The 25,993-nt window shown below is 33.7% G+C and overlaps 2 protein-coding genes across 3 annotated transcripts; one reads left to right on the top strand and one right to left on the bottom strand.

Moving 5' to 3' along the window:
* The first annotated feature begins 3,180 nt into the window (after nucleotides 1–3,180).
* On the top strand, nucleotides 3,181–6,304 carry LOC105322792 (26S proteasome complex subunit SEM1). The gene is made up of 3 exons (XM_066085946.1): nucleotides 3,181–3,341; nucleotides 3,565–3,661; nucleotides 6,167–6,304. The coding sequence occupies exons 1-3, from the start codon at nucleotides 3,257–3,259 to the stop codon at nucleotides 6,222–6,224; spliced, it is 240 nt and encodes a 79-aa protein (XP_065942018.1). The 5' UTR covers nucleotides 3,181–3,256; the 3' UTR covers nucleotides 6,225–6,304.
* A 1,199-nt stretch (nucleotides 6,305–7,503) lies between these two features.
* On the bottom strand, nucleotides 7,504–25,954 carry LOC117682785 (protein disulfide-isomerase A5). 2 transcript variants are annotated; one of them, XM_034451194.2, is made up of 23 exons: nucleotides 25,826–25,954; nucleotides 22,364–22,484; nucleotides 20,252–20,339; nucleotides 20,063–20,128; nucleotides 18,685–18,730; nucleotides 18,204–18,357; nucleotides 17,901–17,968; nucleotides 17,324–17,415; nucleotides 16,832–16,900; nucleotides 16,421–16,557; nucleotides 16,191–16,258; nucleotides 15,980–16,074; nucleotides 15,664–15,729; nucleotides 14,936–15,075; nucleotides 14,548–14,618; nucleotides 12,493–12,621; nucleotides 11,966–12,158; nucleotides 11,638–11,705; nucleotides 11,032–11,113; nucleotides 10,584–10,596; nucleotides 8,817–8,885; nucleotides 8,088–8,338; nucleotides 7,504–7,694 (listed from the first exon to the last, which is right to left on the bottom strand). In XM_034451194.2, exons 1-23 carry the CDS (start codon nucleotides 25,880–25,882, stop codon nucleotides 7,546–7,548), a joined length of 2,292 nt encoding a protein of 763 aa, XP_034307085.2. In that variant the 5' UTR covers nucleotides 25,883–25,954; the 3' UTR covers nucleotides 7,504–7,545. The 2 variants fall into 2 exon arrangements, 1 of the variants encoding a protein (XP_034307085.2); XR_010714344.1 differs by lacking the exons at nucleotides 7,504–7,694; nucleotides 10,584–10,596 and having other exon boundaries at nucleotides 8,273–8,338.
* Nucleotides 25,955–25,993: the final 39 nt, after the last annotated feature.

Below are 25,993 nucleotides of genomic sequence, written 5' to 3'. Positions count from 1 at the left end.
ATGGTCACTATCAGCTAGGTTCTGTTTTAAACCTGAAAACAAATGTGTTAATTCATCTCATGTACCCTCTAGATATATATGGTCTGAGGAATCGTCTGCTCGTTTCGCAGCTGCCCTCAATTCTGAGGACATTCAGAAAAGATTACAAAATCTTACAAAAGGGGAAAATCTTCATTCTTATGAGTCAATTGATAATGCTTCAGCCGAACTATCAAATATTATTATTCATACAGCTGACAAATCTTTAAAAAAATGCAAAATTACTCGCAAGACAAAGAAAAAAGGTCAAAAATGGTTTGATTCTGATTTGATTTCCATGAGGAGAAATTTACTTAACTATGGAAAGATTTACTCAAAATATCCTAAAGACCCCTCCGTGAAAAATCACTTTTATAAACTATACAGAGAATATACAAAGTCAAGAAAATACAAATGTCGTCAGTACAAGCAATCCATTCTTAAAAAGTTGGAAACACTACATGAAGAAAATCCTAGATCTTATTGGAAATTAATTGACAAGCTACGAGGTATTGAAAGAGATAATGTCTCAGAAGCAGTTGACCCACCAACTTGGGTCTCCCACTTCCAAAATTTAAACATACCAAAACCCAAGTTCACCCAACGCTTAATACAACTAGAAAATATCCTTACAGAACTGGAAAAAGAAAAATATTTCACTGAACTTGACAGTCACATATCGATAGCTGAAATATCAAATGCTATTTCAAAACTAAAAAGTGGGAAAGCTCCTGGTTTAGACAATATCTCTAACTACATGATTAAATGTGGTCAAACTGTTTTATTACCATCTCTACACAAGTTATTTAATGGCTGTCTTACTTTCGGATATTATCCCAAACTTTGGTCTTCAGGTTACATTACACCTATCCACAAAAGTAATGATATTTCTGACCCAAATAATTATAGAGGCATTACTGTTACAAATGCAATTGGCAAGCTCTTTAATAAAATATTGGATATTCGGCTAGATAAATTTTTGGAAAAGTATCACATTATTGACGACTGTCAGATTGGATTTACAAGAAAAGCAAGAACGTCAGATCATATGTATATTCTTAAGACTATTATTGATAAGTATTGTAGTACTAAGGATGGTAGAGTGTATGCCTGTTTTGTTGATTTTCAAAAAGCTTTTGACACAGTCATTCATACAGGAATTAAAATTAAACTCCTCAAAATTGGTGTAGGAACAAACTTTTATAACACTATCAAAAGTATGTATTCATCAAGCAAATCTTGTATCAAACTAGAACATAACATCACAGACTTTTTCCCAATAAAAATGGGTGTAAAACAGGGTGACAATCTTAGTCCCAACTTATTTAAAATTTTCATTAATGATCTCCCGAAATACTTGCACTTGTCTGCTGATCCTGTGTTTTTAAACTCAAATCCAATCAATTGCTTGATGTATGCGGACGATATAATTTTATTATCTTCATCAGCAGATGGTTTGCAACAAAAGCTTAATATCTTGCAAAAATACTGCAATGATTGGTGTCTCAATATTAATACATCCAAAACCAAGATAATAGTTTTCAATAAAGCAGGCAGGCTCTCTAAATCCAAATTTAACTTTGCTGATGTTGAACTTGAATGTGTGTCTGAATACAAATACTTAGGTGTGTCATTTTGTTCCTCAGGCTCATTCTCCTTTGCTCAAAAGCAGCTTTATCAAAAAGCCTTAAAATCATTTTTCAAACTCAAAAAGGACTTTATTTCTATGAATCCAGACATCAAAACCACAATTCATATTTTTGATCATACTATTAAACCTATTTTAATGTACGGAGCAGAAATTTGGGGGTATTTTAATCCATTTGCTAAAAAAATTCACCCTGGTTGTACAATGGACAAAATTTATTCCAGCACACTTTGTGACAAATTGCATCTTAAGTTTTGCAAATCGATACTTGGTGTACATAAATCTGCAACAAACTTTGCCGTTCTATCTGAATTGGGAAGATTTCCCTTACATTTTGATATCATTAGATCTATGTTAAGTTATTGGTACAGACTTGAGAATCAAAGTCAATCATTTCCACTTTTGTATAATGCTTATTGTGAATCAAAACAGTTGTTTCAACAAAATACTCCCTCCTGGTATGGCTCAATTCATTTTTTAACTAACAGCATTGATGGCACAAACAATTTACAGTCAGTAACAAAACAAAAATTCAAAAGAGCACTTAGAGACTATCTGTTTAAATATTTTATTAAAGAATGGAATTCTAAATTCACTATACACGCTGACAAAAAACTAAGTTGCTACAGCACTTTTAAGCAAAATTTTGGCCAAGAGAACTACCTAAGATTACTTAAAAATTTTGAGCAGAGGAGAAGTTTAACTCGTTTTCGCATTTCCGCTCATAGACTTAATATTGAAAGAGGACGATATCAAGACATTCCACGACAAGAAAGATACTGTAATAGATGTAATGTCAAATCAGTGGATGATGAAAAACATTTTTTATTCTCATGTGATCATAATAAGGCATTAAGAGATACTCTGTACAAATTAGCTAATGACTCTTGTAAAAATTTTCAATATATGGACAATAACCAAAAATTTTACTGGCTTATGACAACTGAAGATCTACAAGTACTTGTACAACTCAGTGAAATGATTCTTAAAGATGGAATATAATGGTTATAGTTATATATACAGATATATTATGCAGTGTATTTACTTTGGTGGGGGGGGGTTATGTTATGTATAAGCATACTGGCTTGAACACTTTGAGTACAAGTAGACCAGTCTAATCGACTGTGCAGGCACCGTCCCTTGGTACTCTCTGTTTCCAGGCCACTTTGTTTCTGTATAGCTGTTGTATTCACTGATGTGTAAATCCCATACATATATTTCATTGTATTAATGAAACATTTTGCATATTGTTGCCTGGACATTGTGAGCAGTATTTCATTCATTATTTGTTATAATCATGATATTATTATTATTTTTTTTTTTTGTATATGCCCCCTGAGGGCCCTTGATTGGTGAATAAATAAATAAATATACGTCCCTAGTTCATTGAACTTGTTGCTGGTACCACGAATAGCCACTGTCGATAGTCTGGGTGGAAACTTTAATCATCATTTACAATGAGGAGTGCTCTTTTTTTTTTATTCAAGACGTTTTAAACCTAATTCCGGAACCAATCTTACTGGTTTATCTTTTATACTTGCACTAAAACGTTTTACAAACCAAGCGTGTTCTAGACTACGAAAAATCAACATGAGCGACGGCAAAGAAAAAGAGAAGAAACCCGACTTAGGTTTATTAGAGGAAGACGATGAATTTGAAGAATTTCCAGCAGAGGGTAAGTCGTTCCGAATTTTATCCAACTCATTCTTATTAGAATTTTTTTTTTCATTCAATAATGAGCAGTTCTTTGTATTCTCTCTACCGGATCGCGATTTCCACATGACTAATCAGTTTTCACTCACAATTAAGGATTTATAAAGTCTTTATTCACGAAATTTTTTTAATGTTATAGCATACTTGATTAAATCTGTAGTGCTTACTCTTTTCATCTCTGGCAGACTGGACGGGAGCAGATGAGGATGAGGAAGATGTAAATGTTTGGGAAGATAACTGGGATGATGATAATGTAGAAGATGATTTCTCACTACAACTCAGGTAATACTCATTTTTAACATTCTTAGGTTCTAAAAGTATTTTTCACATTTTTAATTTTACATTGAAAAAAAAATGAACAGAGGTATAATAATATGTTTTACGATGCGAATGCTGGGGCGAGCTCAGCTTATGATTTTTTAAATATGTTTTTACGTATCATTATGATAAATTAATTAAAACTATAGTTTGTCCCAAGATATTTATGCCGATCATTTTCTTAAATTGTTCTACATGCATGTATAATGATAAATACCTCTGGATTCAAACGATGTTCATTGAATTGTATGTAAAAATCCCAATATTTCCCCTATGAAACACCCCTCTAGCTTGTCAGATTTCAATACACGGCTAAAAATAGAAAGTCTACGGGGATTATCCATTGCAAAAGAGATGAAGGTACCTGGAGGGTAATGTTGAAAAATTGTGCGAGGTATTTCGAGTAACTTCGGATTAGAGAAAAGATGTAAACATTCCCCATCATAAATCTCCGTAAGAAATCGTTTTCGTTTTTTTCCAAGTGAAAAACGATAATGTGTCGATGAAGATATCTTTGAAATTTTCCCTTACATTGATTACAATTGCACTTCTTTCACAGGTATGGATATTTTTTTTCGAAAATTGTCCAAATGTGCGGCATAAACATCTTGGGACAGACTATAAAATGGTTTTACAAATGAATACAAAAAAACATCATTCATAATTTTTATGCTACAAGTATAAGCAATATATATACATGTATTAAAGCAATACTTCGATTCTATTAAATGTGAGCATTCAAATGATTACAAGTTACAATTGTTTCACATCTCTGAAAAAATGCCTTCATTCATATCTTACTAGTTCTCGTGAGAGCAAGAAATGGAAACTCTATTTGCAGAGAACTGCTGGTCCGACAAAAACAGGTCATTACTGATACGCATAACTGATGCCAAAAAATTCTGTTTATTGAATTTGCAGCTGGTCCGAATTTTCTATTCGCACATGCCTTGCCTGTAGAGCTGGCTGAGCTCTCAATTAACTTTTTTAATAAAAGCCATATAGTTTTAGATCTAACTATATACATTAAGCTTGATTGACCAGTAGCTATTTTGACAGAAACTCAGATTTAGAAGTATTTCAACTTTGAATGTGTAAAAGGTGACTGCTGGACCAAGCAAAAACAAGACAGCTTCTGTAAATGGGAGAACACAATTCATTTGAAACAGTTGTACAAAGTTAGATACCCCTTTCAACTCTAATTACAAGCTTAAGTTAAACTAGTATTGTATGCTCAGTCAACAATATGACATGTTCAACTCAACAACGACATCATATTTCATACGTAAAACAGTATTGTGTTTGGAAATATGAGTGCCAAATGAAAGTGATGCCAAAAAATATTTTCATTTTTCTTTCAATACCTTTAAATTTCACGTTTATGGAGTGAAATTGAAAGATCAGTTAATTGATATTGAAATGGGTTTTTTGTATGATTTCATTTAATAATCTGGTAAGACATGCTTGAAACAAGTCATATCTCCTAATTAAAGCACTGTTGTAACTTATCTGGTTTACATAATCACTTATTTTCATTTAATTACTTAAGATTGAAACCTTGAAAAGTTTTGGAGCATAAAACATCAACAAGCAAGAGTCATTTAATGATCGAGAATTCAAAATGTGCCAATTTGGTGGCATCTAGGAGCTTGAAAAAAATTATTTAGCTGTTAGTATCTCTCAATGAACATCATTTTTCACTGATTTCCCTATAATCAATAACTATGAAGCCTCATTTCATGGGGCGGCTTTGCATGCTTTTCACTGTGCTCAGTCTTAAAAAGTTGTAGATTTTTTTTCAATCATATTTGCACCTTAATTGTTCCATTCCACTATCCAATAAAGTGTAGTAGTTGGTGCTAAATGGACTCGAATAAAAGACTAGATAGTTTAGTAGTAGAGCTCCTGACTATAGTTTTAGACCCCCCACCCCCACCCCACCCCACCAAAATTGTAAAAGATTTGGAGTGGTTAAAGTGTTTAAATAATAAAATCCATGAAAATTGGTAATCAATGAATATTGATGTATTTGATGTCAATTTTAAAGCTAAACACTACTCAATCATAGAATATTTCTATTTCATTGCTGCTTTCTGTACAACCCCTAAATAAAGCGCAGACTTAACAGTTCAAAGTATTTCGCTGTAGAGGTCTCACCTGTGTGGAAGTACATCTTGCTTCGCCATGTTATTACGTCTTGATGGAGTTATCAAATTTTATGCACTTTTTCCAAGTCAGAAGAATATCAACATTAAATAAACAGGTCAATACATTATTTACAAACAAAATATGTGCATAAAACAAGAAATAAATGCACAAAACCTAAAGCCACAAAAGTAATACTACATGTTGGCTATGAGTAGCAGGTTTGCAATCGGGTGTGAAGAAATCGAAGGGTTTATAAACTTGTGTGATGGTGCCCATTTACGAGCGATGTTCAGCTTTAATAAACTGCTTTAATCGTTTCAGGGCTGAACTAGAGAAACAAGGGAAGACTATTGAAGGACAGGAGCCCATGAAGACCTAACATAATCTCATTAACATTGAATTCATTTGTTTCATTTTCTTTATCATGTTGTCATTCTGATAAATTGCATCTACTATGAAGCAGACTTTGTCTTTTCTTTAACTAATGGGTGTAGTTTATGGCAGATAAGCAATGAACTAAAAGTAAGGTCTAGACTGTATATACATCACAGAGGTCAGCTAATACTAGACTTTTGACATACATGTAGACACATGCAAACCTTACAGACAGTCGTTTGGTAAAGACTGAGAACAACTGGACAAAGGAGGGAGAAAATATTGTTATAGATGAAATTGTTTACATAGATCTAGTATAACATTGTCTTTCATTAAATTATCATCCAATATTTTTGCACACTAATTGCCTTAAGGCAGTCTTATTAGTAAGCTTTAGAAAAATTATAGTGTTAAGGTACCTCTACACTGAGACTTATACGTTTTAAGACACTACATCACAAGATGGCAATTTAAAAGTTTTGTTAAACTGTTTGTATTAATCGATTCAGATGTATATTGTCATAGCTCAGTGGTTAAAGTACCAGGCTTGTGAACCACAGGTCACGAGTTCGAATCCACCTGGGGCTTTTGTTTATGTTTACTGAATGAAATTTTTGAAAATTAATTTTTTATCTAAAATTGCACATTTTTTCACCTATTTGACATACCTGGTATATACTTCTTATCCATCATGCTTTCTATCATAATTAAGTAATTTTCTGCTGATTTGAGAAACTATTTCAAGGTGTAGTGAGGCACCTTAAACTGAATTTCAAATACATTTGCCATGACCTTCACCTTTGAGCTAGAAATGTAGTTCAGGGTTACTGCACACCACAAGGTTAGTGCATACCATTTACCAGTAAACTGTCTAAACATTTATAAATTATGAGCGAAATGGGGCAAAAGGAAGACAATACAGTATATGGACTGGACATGCATTTAACACAGTGGTCCAATAGCCTAATATTTTTGGTTCAAGGTCACTTCAATCCCTTTACCCAAAGGTACTTAGTAGGCTAAGTATGTGACGGATTGGTCCATGGGGTTAGAATATGTCCTTCAAAAAGAGAGTATATTTGGAGGCTTAAATAGGGTTGGAGAGGTAGCAGGAAGGGAAAGAAAAATATGTGGGACAACAGGACATTGTCTTTTACAAGTCATGTTAAGCCTTTACATTTGACCTAGGAACTTTGTTCAAGGTCATGGCACGCCCTTCGCTCAAACAAACTAGGTACCTTCTGTTGGCACAATGGCTTATCATGGGAAAGAAAACAGAGTAGTTATTAATATAAAATAAAATTTATTAATGATAAATAGATGTCTTACAACTCTTCTTTCACTACAGGAGCATTTTTTAAAAAGTTATAAAAGTTTTCACTTTTTCTATCTTCATTATAATCGGCCATATAATTCCCATCACTATAAAGTTTTATTGTTGGGTACCCATCGATTTTCTCTGTCTTGCATATATCTGTAAAATAAAAGAAAAACATGAATCATTAATGAAGTAAAGAAACTACAAATTACATTATTTTCTGTATAGCAGTTTCCAAAGGCTTACTTGTATGTATTAAGTACCGGTATAAATTTTTTATTGTTCTGAGAATCATTAAATACTTGATATGTATCATATCACTGCCCACTAGTAACTGGCAACCTTCTTACAAGAAATATCAAACCACTTTATCAAACTACCACGTAAACTTGTGTATATGACGTACATATCCAGGTATGAAAATCATATTTTATACAATTTTGATGATGATGATGATGATATTGATGTCAGGTAGAGATATTGCTGTATCTTTAACTTCATTATCAATGTTCAGTATGTGCCATGTATGTGGCATTGTTCTATCTTTACCTTCATTAGTGGTACAATCCACAGCAGCAAACACTTTACTGTCGGACTCCTTGGCCAATTTATCAGCAGCAGTTTGGTACTCGGGCTTGGCCTTCTTGCAATGTCCACACCAAGGTGCATAAAACATGACTAGGACGCTACTCTTTGACTTGAGGAATGACTTGAAGTCTTTGGAGGTAAGATGGTTGACCTTGCTGGGAACAGTGCTCCAGGCAGGCTCTGGGGGAGGGGGAGGGGCTGGTTCCTTAGGACTGAGTAAAAGAAATGCAGTCATAGAAAGGTAATAGATGACATACCTTTTATGCAAGATTTTTCTGCACTGTGCTGTTTTTACTATGGTTTCATTCATTTTTATTTTTTTTGGATTTTAATAATGAAAATCATAGTTTTAAGGATTTGTAAATTCTTGGAAAATTTGCCATAAGGACAGACAAGACATTCTTCAGTTATAGATAATTTTCCATGAAGAATTATTTCTGATTTTTGTTAATGACTAAAAACTCTGGTTACATTGACAGGCCATTTTTGGAGGTTTGAATGTTTTAGAATTTCCTTCTAACAGATTGCAATATGTAACTGCATGCTTATAAGTAAAGTATGTTTTTATAAAGATGTCCAAATCTCAAAGTAGGATTGGACAGGAACCACTCACAAAACAGCAGTATATATGCACAATGTTCAAAAGATATATGTGCTACCTGTACATGTTTAAGTATAAATCCGACTTACTCCTTCATGAAGGAGACCAAATCATTTGTAGACCGTCCACTCTGGTAATCAAAGGCCTCCTGACCATTTCTAAAAGTTCAAAACATTTAATATTAAAACATTTATTTTTTCATTGAGAGTTTACAAACTTTAAATTCAAAGGTATAATTATAAAAGTTACAACAAAAGAAGAAATTAATGCACTTTTTAAAGAATTCATTGTACATGTCCATGATTTTAAATTACAATTCTTAAGATAAAATGATGATTACAAGCACCATGAATTCTAAAACATGTATATAAACTCAATGTTTACATCATAATCAATATAAACTCAATGTTTACATCATAATCAATATATATATTATATATATATATATACATATATATATACCGGTATATTTCAACCATATACCGGTAGCTGTTTTTAATAGCTGTTAGTTTGTTACATGAATGGTCAGTTGCACAGAGGAGCAGTGGTGAGAACAAATACTCTCTCTCTCTCTCTCTCTCTCTCTCTCTCTCTCTCTCTCTCTCGCCTCTCTATCTCTCTCTCTCTCTTTTAAGATAATACAGTTTAAGGTGGTAATGTAAAATTACGAAATTACATATACATGTAAACATTTATATTTATGTAATGTAAACTGGGTGAAGATAATTTTTAATGCTCTTAGCTACATGTGTATCTTATTCAAAATGTTCTTAATCATTATATCTAGTACAAAGTTAGTTTTCTTGGATGTTTTAGTCCTTTATTTGTATGCCAATCTGAAAAAATACACATGATTATACATTTAAGAAAATAGTTTGTGGTGTCTATATACATGTACCTATATACTAAGTTGCCTAAGAAGTGTTTGCAGAATTGTGTATAAGATATATCAGTGTTAAAATAGTAGCATTTTCCATATTTTCCTTCAAAATATAACTGTAAACACGGGTACCGGCTGTAAATTTTCTATTTAAAATACAGATGAAAATGCATATACTTTTGTTCTATGAATTAAAAATAGAATTTCTTATCCTCCAGTTGTAATACCAGGAATACAACTGCTGGATCATTCATTACCAGTAAATATCAATAAGGTGCTATTACAACATACAATCTCTAGCAGAACAAAAGACAGTCAGAGATAGTACTACTGTATATTATATACATGTATTCAACAAAGTTGAATGGACAATTACAACTCTAAATACACACCCTGTACACCTCTTGTAATGTGAAGGAATGAAACACTGTGACATTAATTTGGATGAAAGCATTTAAAAATCTAATTAATTTCAGAATTTTTAACATGTACAATGTGCAATACTGTAAACCAACTTTTTTTTGCACACAAGAAATTTTGGCGAGATTCGCGAGTCTTGTCGTCGCGAATATTTCTAGCCGCGAACCAGTCTTTATCATATGGTTGTTATAACAAAATACGGGTCTGGATAAGGCTTTGTCGCAAACTTTAGTCGTTGCAAACTAGTTTATTGGAAGTAAATCGCGAAATAATGTCGCCGTGAATAAATGTTGGTTTACAGTATTTGACCACAACATGCATTTCAAAGATTTTCATGTATTAATGAGTTTGTGGGAAAATGACAAATGCTATGTTAGGGTTAATTTAATTTTGGGGAGAAGGATGTCAAACAATGAAAGTGTCCCATTCCTTTTTAATAGCATGATTTATGGTAATTGAATGAGAGTAGAGGAAGCTGGAAAGTCATGCAATATGAACTTAATATGCCAGTGCAGGGAATGATGCGGGAGTACAAGTGCTTTGTGACAACACTTACTTGAAATATTTCACTGAAGCAAAGATAAAGGACAACAATTAATACAATGTGTGATTCTGATGAAGGGCAAACAGAAGTTTCTTAAAAATTCATTGCATTTTCCCTATTATGATAGTGAAAACAAAAGAAGAAAAATTTGTGTTCTCTTTTAGCATTCAACTTAATGTTCTTAACAGCTTGGAGAAAGATAGTATTAACAAACTCATTGTTATGTGCGATGCAAAAATATTATTGAAATGCGTTTGAAAATTAGGTTGTTTACTTTAAGAATAGCTTTCAGAAATTTGAATTCTGATAAAATTCTTCAAGCTAGAAACAATTTGCAGCAGAAAATATTTTAAAAATGAAATCAATGTAAGGGAAAACGAGCCAAATGTCCTGTGAGTATATAAAATAAAAAGTTACATGCATGAAATCTAGAGTAGATTAAAGAGAAAGGGAGCCTCACATGTGGGGTATCCTCGGATGTTGAACCTGGTGCCCAGTGCTTGTTCAGCGGTGGCATCCACTGCAGCTAGGACACCATCAATCTACAAAGACATATAAATCATATTTACATGCATCCTCTTTTTACCCGCTGAAATTTACAGAAAAAAAAAAATCTTGGGAAGATTTATAATGAAAAGAGGAGATAATCTGAGTTTTTTATTTCAGTGAATAAATGTAGCTTGTGTACTTGTGTAATTATGAATACCAATTATTAAACAAAATATGGTGATAAATGAGTTTAAAAATGTAAAGGTGAAATCAAATCCAACAACAGTGAACATTACATTGTCTTCTAACAGATTTCAGCATATATATGTATAATTGTATGTTCTGAAATAATCCTCATGTGAGGGAAATAAAGTATGAATGAATGGTAGCAACCTCTACTTATGAATATTTATCACACAGGAGTTTAAAACAAACTTCTAAAACTAAATTTTAAATTTGAAGAAAAAAATTCACTTCTATATCATGGAAATCAATAATTGCAAATGAGTTTTTCACAGCCATTCAAAAATAAAAAGAATCACATTATACTTGTTTTACTAATAATAGGATCTGATACCTTTTCTTGCTTTAATTTGGCAGCTGCCTCTCCATATGCTGGCTTCATAGCTTTACAATGCCCACACCCTGCACACAAGAACAACCATCATAAGTATCATTACAGCATACCATCCTTGTCATATACAATCATAACTGACATCCATGCATGCATCTAACAAATTTCATCTATGTCACCACAGAACACTGGGGAATTTTAGAAAGGATTAACTGATAGTTGTAGTGGAATATTCATGACTACAATACATATAAAAAATGTTATCAATCTGATTTTTACTACAAAAATTTAACCTGTAAAAAAATTAAAAACAAACTGTAGATGTACTTACAAGGTGCATAAAACATGACAAGGGCAGACTTGTGATCCTGAATGAAGGTGTCAAAGTTTGAGGCTGTGGGGAAGTGTAGGTTCTCCATGCCCTTGATGTCTACCCACTGTTTCTCTGGGGGGTCCGCCGGGGGAGGAGGGGGCGTGGCCCCAGGGTTTGAGGGGTCCTTCATGAACTTGACAAAATCTGCCTCCTAAAATACATTAACAAAACATTAATGCAACAAGCCCAAATTTCATTTTTTAAAACTCTTGGAATAAATTGCAAAATCATACACTCAAAACCATTCTGCTTAAAGATGACAGGAATTAATAATTTAAAAGCATTAAGTTACTAAGAAACAGTGTTCACTTGTTACAATAACAGTACTACATGTCCATCAAACTTAGAGATTTTGTTTGGTAGAAACTCATAAAATTCAAAAATTTAATAAGCAATTCTTTTTGCAAAAAATCTTTAAAATATTGAACATGTACATTTTCATCACTCAATTTCTCTTAACTGTATTTGAATGGGTCTCATTTTACCTCTCGGCCACCCATGTAGTTTTGTGGGTTCTTTCCGTAGTTGAAGTATTTGAGGGTGGGGTACCCTGTGACCTCATTCTGAGTACACAGAGCCTGGTGGACCGTACAGTCTACAGCACAAAACGCCACCTACAACAATGCAGAATATGTCAAACAATAATGCACCTGTACCACCCCTGATAGTTACATTTTACAATACAGTGTTATTTGTAATATGTCATGTACCATTGTAACCATTAGCAAGAAAAGGTAAAAAAATATCATACTATCATTTTTTTTTTTAAATCTTACCAATAATCAAAACCTGCATGTTCAGACAGTTGTCTAAAAATCATTGCTGTCGCATTTCTCTTAACTTCTGGTCAATATCACAGTTCTCTTACCTTCTGGTCAGTATTCTGACCTTCCAGTCAGTATCGCAGTTCTCTTACCTTCTGGTCAGTATCACAGTTCTCTTACCTTCTGGTCAGTATTACAGTTCTCTTACCTTCTGGTCAGTATTACAGTTCTCTTACCTTCTGGTCAGTATCACAGTTCTCTTACCTTCTGGTCAGTATCACAGTTCTCTTACCTTCTGGTCAGTATCACAGTTCTCTTACCTTCTGGTCAATATTACAGTTCTCTTACCTTCTGGTCAGTATTACAGTTCTCTTACCTTCTGGTCAGTATCACAGTTCTCTTACCTTCTGGTCAGTATCACAGTTCTCTTACCTTCTGGTCAGTATTACAGTTCTCTTACCTTCTGGTCAGTATCACAGTTCTCTTACCTTCTGGTCAGTATCACAGTTCTCTTACCTTCTGGTCAGTATCACAGTTCTCTTACCTTCTGGTCAGTATTACAGTTCTCTTACCTTCTGGTCAGTATCACAGTTCTCTTACCTTCTGGTCAGTATTACAGTTCTCTTACCTTCTGGTCAGTATCACAGTTCTCTTACCTTCTAGTCAATATTACAATTCTCTTACCTTCTGGTCAGTATCACAGTTCTCTAACCTTCTAGTCAATATTACAATTCTCTTACCTTCTGGTCAGTATCACAGTTCTCTTACCTTCTAGTCAATATTACAGTTCTCTTACCTTCTGGTCAGTATCACAGTTCTCTTACCTTCTGGTCAGTATCACAGTTCTCTTACCTTCTGGTCAGTATCACAGTTCTCTTACCTTCTGGTCAGTATCACAGTTCTCTTACCTTCTGGTCAATATTACAGTTCTCTTACCTTCTGGTCAGTATCACAGTTCTCTTACCTTCTGGTCAGTATCACAGTTCTCTTACCTTCTGGTCAGTATCACAGTTCTCTTACCTTCTGGTCAGTATCACAGTTCTCTTACCTTCTGGTCAGTATTACAGTTCTCTTACCTTCTGGTCAGTATCACAGTTCTCTTACCTTCTGGTCAGTATTACAGTTCTCTTACCTTCTGGTCAGTATTACAGTTCTCTTACCTTCTGGTCAGTATCACAGTTCTCTTACCTTCTGGTCAGTATTACAGTTCTCTTACCTTCTGGTCAGTATCACAGTTCTCTTACCTTCTGGTCAGTATCACAGTTCTCTTACCTTCTGGTCAGTATCACAGTTCTCTTACCTTCTGGTCAGTATTACAGTTCTCTTACCTTCTGGTCAGTATTACAGTTCTCTTACCTTCTGGTCAGTATCACAGTTCTCTTACCTTCTAGTCAATATTACAATTCTCTTACCTTCTGGTCAGTATCACAGTTCTCTAACCTTCTAGTCAATATTACAATTCTCTTACCTTCTGGTCAGTATCACAGTTCTCTTACCTTCTAGTCAATATTACAGTTCTCTTACCTTCTGGTCAGTATCACAGTTCTCTTACCTTCTGGTCAGTATCACAGTTCTCTTACCTTCTAGTCAATATTACAGTTCTCTTACCTTCTGGTCAGTATTACAGTTCTCTTACCTTCTGGTCAGTATTACAGTTCTCTTACCTTCTGGTCAGTATTACAGTTCTCTTACCTTCTAGTCAATATTACAGTTCTCTTACCTTCTAGTCAATATTACAATTCTCTTACCTTCTGGTCAGTATTACAGTTCTCTTACCTTCTGGTCATCAACCAACTTAGCAGCTGCATTCTGGAACTCTGGCTTGGCTTTCTTACAATGTCCACACCCTACAAATAAGATGGATAAATAAGTATAAATGTATTTATTCTATCTACTCAATAATACTACACATCTTATGAAATGATTAAATGATAACTTTGAAATGAATTGAAGTACTTCTTGTGATATTTGAAAAGGATGCAAAGTCTGATGATAAAAACGTTTTCTACAAATCTTGACCACAACCTTCTTAATACATTTAAACACTTGCAAACGGACACACCCACATACATACAGATAACAATGTTATATCTCCTCTGCAACAACAAATTGTACAAGGGGGTAAAATTAATTGCCATCCTGCTGTAGTTTTATAAGATCTTACAAGGAGCATAGAACATGATGAGGGCATGCTTCTTCTTGCGGAGGAACGACTTGAAGGTATCATCGGTCAGGTGGACAACATCACTGGGGACATCGGCCCAATTCTGCTCGGGGGGAGGGGGAGGGGGCGGTTCTGATGGGCTGTCAATCAAAAATCAGCATGTCATCAATATGTCTGGATACAATGTCATGTACTGTAAACCAGCTTTCATTCGCGACGACTTTATCTCGCGATTTGCCGGAGATAAACTGATTCTCGACGACTATTTTTTGCAACCATGCTTAATCCACACTCGTTTTGACATAATATCCATATGGCAAAGACTAGTTCGCGACGAAAAATATTCACGACGAAGAGGCTCTCGCGAACCTCGTAAAAATTTCTCGCATGCGAATAAATGTTGGTTTACAGTATTTGTATGGTAGCATTTTGTCATGAGCTTTGAACTTCAACATTTAGAGTATGGACCCTGATTTGTCAGTTTTTTAGAATTCAAACACATTCCTTAAATATACTGTGGAATCAATGGATTTTATGGTTGCTCAATTTTTTGGAATACGTGGCTACCTCTCACCAACGAATAAATAAATTAGAATTATAAAGTCATATTTCCTTTTACAGATATTAAAGAGTACACAAAGATGTGTCCCCACAAACTTGTAAAATTTAAACATTCCACAAAAATTGGCCCCCACAAAATTTAATGATTCCACAGTATTTGTACTCACTTTTTCATAAACTCCACAATCTTATCTTCCGTTCTCTCACTGAAATCAAAGGCGAACTCTCCATCCCTGTAATAAAAAGCATAGTCAAGTCAAACAAATCACAAACAAAACACAACACGAATTTCAAGTGTATGCCTAAATTAAACTGTAATCCTAGTACTTTCATTATACTCGTCTTTTTTTCAGGATGATTTATTCTCAAAAGCAATTAGTTATTTTACTTGCTCCTGAACAAGGGTTTAGAATATTCAGTCTTCCTATCCTACCTAATCAGATAAAATTAATTCAATGTTAACAACATTTAAAAGCAACATACTTAAAATATTTAACTGTAGGGAAGCCAGTAATCTTAAACTGGTCCCCAATTTTCTTTTCCTTTGTAGCATCAACAGCTGCTAAAACTCCATCAATCTGCAAATCAGAATAATTCAGTCAGTCACACATAACTGTTATTTTAACATGGAAATTTTGAAGTCTTATTCATTTATCTTTTATGCAAATTCAGTTATTGAATACATGTCTCTTACATTTTTTTCCTTCAATGCGGCTGCAGCTTTTGCATATTCAGGTTTCATTGTTTTGCAATGTCCACACCCTATAATACAATAAGTCATTTGTAAAACCCATTCTTATTCCATGCCCTTCATTACAAGAATGTTAAACAAATCCATTTATCAACAACAGATGACACTTGACAGTGGGTGTAATTGTTTGCTACAGTTACTGTGAACATAAAAATTATAAAAAGAAAACTTACAAGGTGCATAAAACATGACCAGAACTGATGGATTTTCAGCCATTACTGTAGCAAAGTTATCGTCGGTCAAATGGACAACATCTGAGGGTTCTGCAGACCAGGGCTTCTCCTCTTCTTTAGGCTGTGGAGGTTTGGGACTACAAAGGATTTTATGTAATCATTATAAGATATAATAAAGTGTTTCAGACATTTATGATTAGGTGTAAATCACAAGGAGGAAAAAAATATATTTATAGTTCTTCTTTTACATACAGCTTGTGCATAGAACTTGACATGTAATTTATCAGTCAGTAGTGAGAGTGAGAGTTAATATTGGTTACATGATTTTTAAAACTGTATCCCTTGCACACAAAATTATAAAATATCTGAAATATTCTTGGACAACAAGATGAAAGAAAAAAAGAATCTTACTCTTTCATCCAGCTGAGAATTCCATCCTTATTGTTTTCTCCTCCATAATTGAACTTCTTCTTTCCATTTCTAAATAAAGATAAATGTATCGTATAAGTACCGGTATGCACATGTGTGCTTATAGTTTAAAGAAGGAATGGTGCCAGGTGGGTTGTACATATAACTAAAATGGGAAATCAGTAAACCCATCCTTTATTTCTGTGATCCTTTCCTTATTGATGGAATTGAGGGTCAGACTTATTGACTTTGCTGAAAGTTGCCCCTCTATCCCAGTAAATGCTCTCTGGTACATTTACAAACTTCCATCTCAATTTTATCTGTCCGCTATGTGTAAGTCAAAGTTACCAAAGTATATAGTGACATTTGATGCAAAACTTACATCTCTAGAAGCAGCAAATATTAGAGAATGCATCTAAAACTGAGTTACATTTTAGCATCACTGAGCATGTCTTCCACAAGAAAAGCCACCTGGCCATCTATCTGATGACTTACTCGAAGTAGTAGAGGGTGGGGAATCCCGTGATGTTGTATTCCTGTCTCAGCTCCATCTGGTGGGGCTTGTCGACATCAATCCCGGCCAGTATCTGTAATTAACCAAACTCAAATATCAGCATGGTCTTTATGTACAACACTACTCAATATGCTGATGTGATGTTTGGTCCAAACAATTAAAATATCACCAGTGTGCAGTATTTGAATATGCTGCAAGATGCACGTGATGTTAGATCTACTTCCTTCACAATACATTTTTGGTCAATGAACAACATCAAAGCATCAAGTAAAGTTTACTGGTTTATCTAATGTTAAGTTGTTCTAACTCTTAAATTGTTAATATTATGTAATCTATGATATAAGATACTACAAAACATTATCAATTCACTGAGATAACTTTAAAAATAAATGGGATTTGTTACAATGCTAAAATCTTTAAATTTTTTAAACAAGCATTAATACACTCTTACACACTTACACATCTACAGTTAAACTACAAGTTGTGCAAAAGGATAACAAACAGAAATGAAGTGAAGATTGTTCTATGGTTTAAAGTCACTAGTATGTCGTCACTCACCGCTTGTCCTTTCAGCGCTGTGGCAGCAGCAGCAAAGTCCGGCTTCATTCTCTTACAGAACCCACACCCTATAGAGGAAAAGGATCACTCTAACCAACAGTGTAACACAGATGTATTAAATGCTGTTTATTATTTCTATGACTTTTTAAAATGGAGCAATTCCTTTATTGCACATTTCAAAACCAAAAGTGCAAACCTATGAAATTGTTTTGAAATTAGAAAATACAGGTAGGCATATCAATTGGCTTATTGCCTTCAAGAAGAGCATGCAGCGTTTGCGCTAGCTTGTACTTGTAGACTTACATGGAGCATAAAACATGACCAGCATGGGCTGCTTCTGTTTCCTTAGCATTTTGTAGAAGGCCTTGGGGGACTCGACATGGACTACATCCTCTGCCCCCGTCTCCTCCTCCCAGGGAATGTCCCCTGTGGGGTCCAGCAGGAAATTCACCATGGACTGAAGAAGAGATCAATGGATGTTGAGATACATCATCATGACTCAACTATCTTCTTCATTCTTACAGATAAATGAACATAAAATTTCCTGTCCCTTGATGTCCTTGGAATTCTGGTGTTTAATTTATTCTTTAAAAACATGTTCCATAAAATCTCCTTTTATTTTTCAACATATTAATAAGAAATTTCTTTTTTTTTCTGCCAGTTGATAATTTCACTTCTGCACTCCACTACATGAATTGCATACTATATCAAACCTTTCAAAAAATGAACTATGTTTCTACAAAAAAAATGAAATAAAAGCTACACCCACAGAGTCAAGCCATACCTTTGTGACCATTTTTCTGTCATAATCTTTGTTAAAATTTCCACCTCTGTTAAAAAAGAATACAAAATATTAAACATGCATAGCTGTATCTCGTATCATTGATATCTCTTTCTGACTTAAATCACTGTACTTTCATATACGAGGGTCAATCAAAAAATACGAAGACTTTTGTCATAGTTATGTTACTTAGCGTCATATCATTACTAAATTTGGTAGACATAATTTAGCAATAGTTTGAAATAATTTGCAAGAAAAAAAGTTAATTAATTCCTTTATTTCTTAGAATTATTTAGAATCTAATCCTGCAAAAATGAGGTCACGGCGCACGGTCAAAATTTGTGTTATGTCAACAAAAAACCATATAATGTTGAAAGTAATATCTCTGTAAATTGGGCTTAAAACCAAATAATATTGAAACCTCAAATTAAGTAAAGTCATGGTATTCTGTGTACCAAATAGTGACGGGATATATTGTTTTGTCGAACAGATATTAGTAACTAAAGACAGATAGTCCTCTTTAGAATTGACTAAAAACACCGACGTCGGCGGACGTCACGGCGCAACGAGAAGTACAAACAAAACAGACTTAACTCAGGAAAAGGACGATACAAGCTGTGAAAATGCTCAATGGTGCAAAAAAAATAAGTCAACAATTATTTGTAAGTTTGTGTTTAACTGTAATAAATTTTGTGGGGGTGGTGGTAATTGTGTTTTGAATATAAAACAGTCCGAAAGAGAGTAGAATATCTGTAAATATTTGGTCAAAAAATAAGTAACGTCAACCGACGTTCAGGGTTATCCTTACTGTAAACTAAGAGATACACGGTTAGAAAATAAAAACTTTGAAGAACTAACCTATGATTCTCGAACAAATGTGTGCAAAAAAAGATGTTAAGTGGTTCAGTGCAATCTTAAATTGTAAGGAGAAAGGCACGTGAGACTAAGCGTGATATAAAGATGGGGTATATCTATAAACTGTGGGTGTTTAATCTTGACGTCATGCTTTGAACATTACCGTGCGCCGTGGTGACAAAACATGTTGTTTTTAAAAAGGGGTAACAAAAATACCGTTTCATCAAATGGACTAAAACTTCGTATATCAATAACATAAGTGTTGGTGCACAGATTGATCTGTTAAGTATGACTTTCATGAAAAATATATGATAGACAGCCACATTGTCTTCGTATTTTTTGATTGACCCTCGTACATGTAGAATGCCATCTCCACCTGTACACGAATTATCTAGCAAGGATACTGCATAAATTAATATGTACTTCTCTAATTGTCATAGAAAATATTCAATAATATTTGAGTAGAAATTTGTAATTTTAAGTAAACCTCTTTCAAATCTACAGTAGAATATTTAACTTGACCTACTTGAAATGTTTTAATTCTATACTTGCTGGATTCACTTTCATGTTTTTGCACAACTTTTTGGCCTCACTGAAAAAGAAAAAAAATATCATCAAACACTATTTAATTGAAATATTTCTGTTTTCATATGCATTGTACATGAAACTTCATTAAGACTCCAAACCAAGGGAAGTAACTCCCATTATCACTCACCCACAATCAACTACGACCAGTGAAGCCTTGCCTTTCATTTCTTGGGAGACTTCGTTAAAGGTCTGTCTGTACGGAGATAAAGCTTTACCTACAATACAAACATCAAACATTACACCAACAAAGCATCAGAAATGTCTTAATTAATTTTAATATTTACATATCATTAGTTGATTCATAGGCCACATCAAACAAATGTGTATGAGAAGCTCTGAGCTCAAATCACAACTGGCCACAGTTGCTCATAAATATTCCATCTCTAACCTTTCAATTGAATTTATTTTTTTGGATTTTTAATTTTAATAAGTCAAATGTATATTAAACATGGTTGTATTGTCATATATGGCTGTGGTATGCATATATTACTTTGTGTGTAGCGAGTACAACGTTTTCCCTGACATATTACACCTAATGATCACAAAATTCAAGTAAAACATTAAGAAGAACAATCTAATTAAAACTGGAACTTCAATACGTTCCCCTGTTTTTGATATGTCCCATATTGAAAAAAGGGGAGCGGATGGAAGTTCCAATATTAATTAGATTTTAAGAAGAGAAAAATGAACTGGTTGGGATTCAGTGGAGTTTTGCATTAGTGTTTTATTTTTGGTTTGATCATTTTACCTTTATAGTGTTCATGACATACATCACAGAAGTATTTCCTTTCCTTAAATTATCTGATTAAGATTAAAAGCAGTTTTACTGTCAAGAAACAGGTATTTCATAAATATTAAAACTGTTGTTTGCATATTACACATCTAAGGTATGTGAACGCCACAACAGAGATATTCATTTATCACAAGGCTCCTAACAACAGACTTGCATTTCTCAAGACCTTTACACCTTATCTCAGGTCTGACCCCTGACCCTTAGATAACTACCATACCCTCTCACTTTATTCACCTATATATATATCAATACTGTTTACAATTTTTCAGTCTAGCAATTACTTGAATGGTTCCCCTGGTTTTTTTCATTGACTACAAAGTTTCCATCATAAATGTTTCACTGCATCAGTAACTGATCAATATCATGATGAACATGCACATGCTGATAGCATATAGCTTAGTCTGCACCACCTGTACATAGACAAGTCATCCAGGTGAAACACTGGAAACAATCTTGAATTTAAATGAAATTCATAAATTATCATCATCATCATCATCATCATCATCATCATCACCATATATCTAGTCATCATCAATTGCATAATCAACATTTCCTATCCAAGTTGACCTAATTTACAAGTCATCATCAACATATATGAATGATAGAGTTGGGTTAAGAACACAGAAATTAATACATCAGTGTAGGCTATTTATTCCCTGGCTGTGTGTTCAGGTGTACAGGTGGTTACGACCGAGTGCACCTTGCTGTGATGAGAGGAATGCTGATGGCAAGACACTACAGCAAATGAATCACCATCACAAAGATCATCTTAGAGGAGACCTCAGCTACAGCTCCCTTCTCCCTACAGCCGTTACAGTGATTTTTCTGTCAGTGTTTGTGTACACCAAACAAGATTATAATGAAATAGGTAATGATAATGAACAAAGACTTCACATTGACTCTTCTGATGTCGCATTGACCTGATTTATAAACATACCGGTACTCCTACATCATTTACAAATCAATGACAACTTAATCCTCCAGTTGTGACCTTAGTATTGTGTAGCTTGTAAGTCTTATTACACAATATTGACTAACTTGAATTTTAATTGATACATCCATCCAACTGGAGGTCAAAAACATACGGTAACTAAGAACCTCCCTCACTTTCTCAAAAGAGGTAAAGGTATCTTTTCTTAAAGATCTTTATACAAGTACCAGTACAATTATTTCCGCCCCAACTAAAGAATGGCAAACATTTGACTATTCATAACATCCTAGCTAAGTAGTTACTTTTGTAAAGCTGCCAGCAATGTGTACAACAATGCTCTCTGTGTGTTCATTTTTCATCCACTGACCCAATCTTTAATTACTTTGCACATACCGATGTGTATAGAGGTGTTTATAGCTGTTACTTTGATGAGTTGTATGTAACTCAAGGATAATAAAGAATTTAATGGAGCCCTGAAATATGTAAATCTGTCAATAGTTATAAAAGGTACTCACTATTCTTGGCAAACACAACCAGGACATTGGGCTTGGTTTTAATGTATTTTTTGAATTCCTTGAGGTCATCGATTTCTTGAATAAGACTCTGTTTTGCTCCAAGATAAAATGGAAGAGTACACTGAAAAATAAATAGAATAAACGTAAAGTTACACATGTCCTCAATAATGCTCAATATTCAAATATGCATCACAGTGTGCAATAAATTGTCAACTGTAAAGTTAATTGGAACATGCTACTGAGCACGAAACTAATAAAGCAATCACATGTTTCCAATTGATTTCTACATTACCGTATTTTCCCGACGACTCGTCGATGCGGACGACTCGTCGAATTGCTCATTTTTAGCCAAAATTTTAACAAAATCCTACGATACGTCGTTTCAGACGACACGTCGAACTTATCGCTTCAAAATGGTGTATAAAACTGCAGTAACATTATCAGTGTATGATGCCACGATGTCCCCGATATTGCTACCAAATATTATTAATGATTAACATTTAAACAATTACTCTTTATACTTATGCATCATATTTTCAAATACCGACAACATCTACAAAGTCGCTTGCATTGTAAACAATTCCCGACATCGCGTGTTATGCAAAATTAAACTTACTTTGACAGAAATATTTTATTCCCATGCATTAAAATAATCACCCACTCTGACCATCGCCAGTGTATTCGCCATTACGTAACCAGCCACCTGTTGACTCGGCGCGTGGTCAATGTTTGTTTAACAATTTCCGGTGTCAGAGGCATGCACCTGTCTCGTGTCGGACTTCAAAGGGGGATCTCAAGTGCAGAAAGCTTAGCAATTACTATGATTTGATGAAACTTGTTTACTTTGTATCCAGTAATACAGTTACACGCTATTATTTTAAAGAGACACTGTTAGAATAGATCGATCATTTGTACGACTTGATAATGACGATATACGAAATACATACGTTTCCTAAATTTTTTATTGAACAATAATCAAAGAATTGGACAATAATTAAATAATGAACTATAATTACTCTTATAACGGTACTCTTTATGTACACAGTGAGTGAAATTGCCGTATAGATGTCAGCCTGAGCAAGATTATTAACACAACCGGGATCAGTCTACTGTATAAACAATAGAGTTGATAATTGCCGATTACGTATTTTAAGATTGATTTTGACCATAAAATATTTCTTATTTATACTTTCCACTAACAACTCTTTACTAATAAAATAATAAAACTTTAAAACATTCCCCGGACCTACTGCAATATTTTTTTCCATCCAGGTTTGGTTTCAATTTTACTGCGCAATATTATCTTCCCACTATAGTGATATATGGAATCATGTGACAATGTGTTTATAGAAACGGAACGGTAAAACTTTTAATTGATTAAAAAATACACCATTGTTCAATAACTATTATTAATATGTATTCTAGTGTTAACAGATGAGTGAAAATGATAATAATTAAAGATGAACATTGAATTCAACAACGTAATCTTCAATAACACAGCCAGGTCAAGATGATTAAAACCAAGATTTAAAATTTTTTTTCCACAATTTTCTGACCTCAAGCCTTAGACAAGTCGATCAAGACGATAAGTCGAGTGATCTGCTTCAGAGAAAAAAAATACCGACTAATCGTCGGGAAAATACGGTAATTTAGTTGGAACCCTTATTTTTTCATCAAAAATTAATATCCTAATAAATTATGTAACAACTCAATTCAAAGTCATTACTCATTTCAAGTATTTTTAACTACATGAGATATTTTGGCATTTAAACTTGTCCATCTAGACCAAATTCAAAATGTTATTATTTTTCAAACTTACTAAACATATTATTCTAAAATATCATGCTTAGTAACATACAAATTATCTATCATATCGGTATTTAATTTGCATATATTAATTTATTTAATGAACAGTTAAAATGTCATCATTCACAAAGGTTAGTACACTAGATCAAAAATTATTTTTAAATGTCAAAATGCTAAGCTTTCAGTAAAGGATACTTAGGATAATAAGAACCTGCAAAGAATGTTTTTAGAGAGGAGTATTGTGTTTTCAGGACAGTTCTATAAATAGATCAGTGCCTGTATGTTATTCACATTTTCTCTTTACAGTGTGAACCAGAAATGACAAACAGGGGACAAATTAATTTCACAAGTTCACAGAGATTTGTTTAGATATTTTCGACCCACGTAACAAATAGGGAGAAAATATGATCAAGAAAAATAATTAACAGAGATGTGCTATGACCTCTGACCTAAAACTATTGTAATTTATTCATTATTTATTTTTTATATAAATCAGGTTAAGACTCTATTGAAAACATATCAAAACTACATAGTTTGGATTCATTTGGATTCCCAGTCCCACAAACCATGAAGCAAGAAAACACATACTGAAACAGAGAGCCAGAAAAGACACCATACTCAGACCAATGATCCATGTCAAAAATCAGAATTTTCAAAAATTTAAAAAATCAGTTGAAGAAATTTTCTTGGCACGAAATGGTAGAACTGATTTGTAAGATGTATATATTAGTGTCATTGAAACAACAGTACCATCTTTGAAATAGAAAAATTGAATCATCACCACAATGTTTGAGATTAAGTTAATGTGTCTATTTACTGTCTACCAATTTAATAAGAAATCAATGAGTACTGAGAAAGGAAACTTCAAGCCCCAGAGATGCAACCTATGCCACTGATGACAACCAAAACTTTTTAATTAAAAATGCTGAATGTGAAACATGTATACCAATAAAACATTAACAGGGTGGGGTTTTTTTATATATTCTTTTAGTTTTTAAATCATTTTCTATCAAGCAATATGTAAAATTTAGTATGCATCTAAAGTATATCTCTGATAGGAGTCGAAAGTTTTACGACTGATGAAGGTAATTTTAGAATGACCAAACAAAGTTTAGTTCAAAACAGGTAGTCTTTTCATAACTCTACTTTGAATGTGAGCTTAAGCCTTGGCTGCTACAACAACGAGACTTAACCCCACCCCCCAAACCAAAGCAAGCAATTTTAATTTTTTTTGCAGTGCATACAAAAATTAATAAGGCCATTTACTTGGCACATACTAGAACTGCTCTTTAAATAAAAAGACTTATGAACAAATAACAATATTTAACTTGCACTGAGCTCAAATTAATCCTATAACGTTAAGATTAACCAACCATGCGTACAAAGTTAAACCATGCACAACTGAATATTTTTCATAAAAATTCAATATTACAAAAACATAAAAAGTGTTGGATCTAAATGAAAACTTTACTGTTGTATTTATTTGTGAAGAACTGAACTGAGTAAATTCGAGCACTGTGAACTGCAGAAGGATTGACGTATTTGTGTATGTGTACATGTACAACTGCATATGAAGCATGAAAAAAAAATGTTGCAATAAAGACGTTGACATCACTCAGAGAAATTGTTCAAAATGACATGTAAATAGTTACGTACCAATACAGAGAGCCAAAGTAAAGAGAACTTCATCTTCGAACAACTTGCATGCCACATCACCGGCACAACGTGATATGTTTGGTTAAAAACTGAAATGTTCCGATGGGCTTTACAAAGGGTATGACTAATAACCGAAATATTACAGCTCTGAAACATCGAATGCTGTAC

This window comes from Magallana gigas, chromosome 5 (assembly GCF_963853765.1).
Source record: "Magallana gigas chromosome 5, xbMagGiga1.1, whole genome shotgun sequence".
NCBI classification, from domain to species: domain Eukaryota; kingdom Metazoa; phylum Mollusca; class Bivalvia; order Ostreida; family Ostreidae; genus Magallana; species Magallana gigas.
The sequence above is the reverse complement of the archived record's forward strand: the minus strand, read 5'-3'. Positions and strand labels throughout refer to the sequence as shown.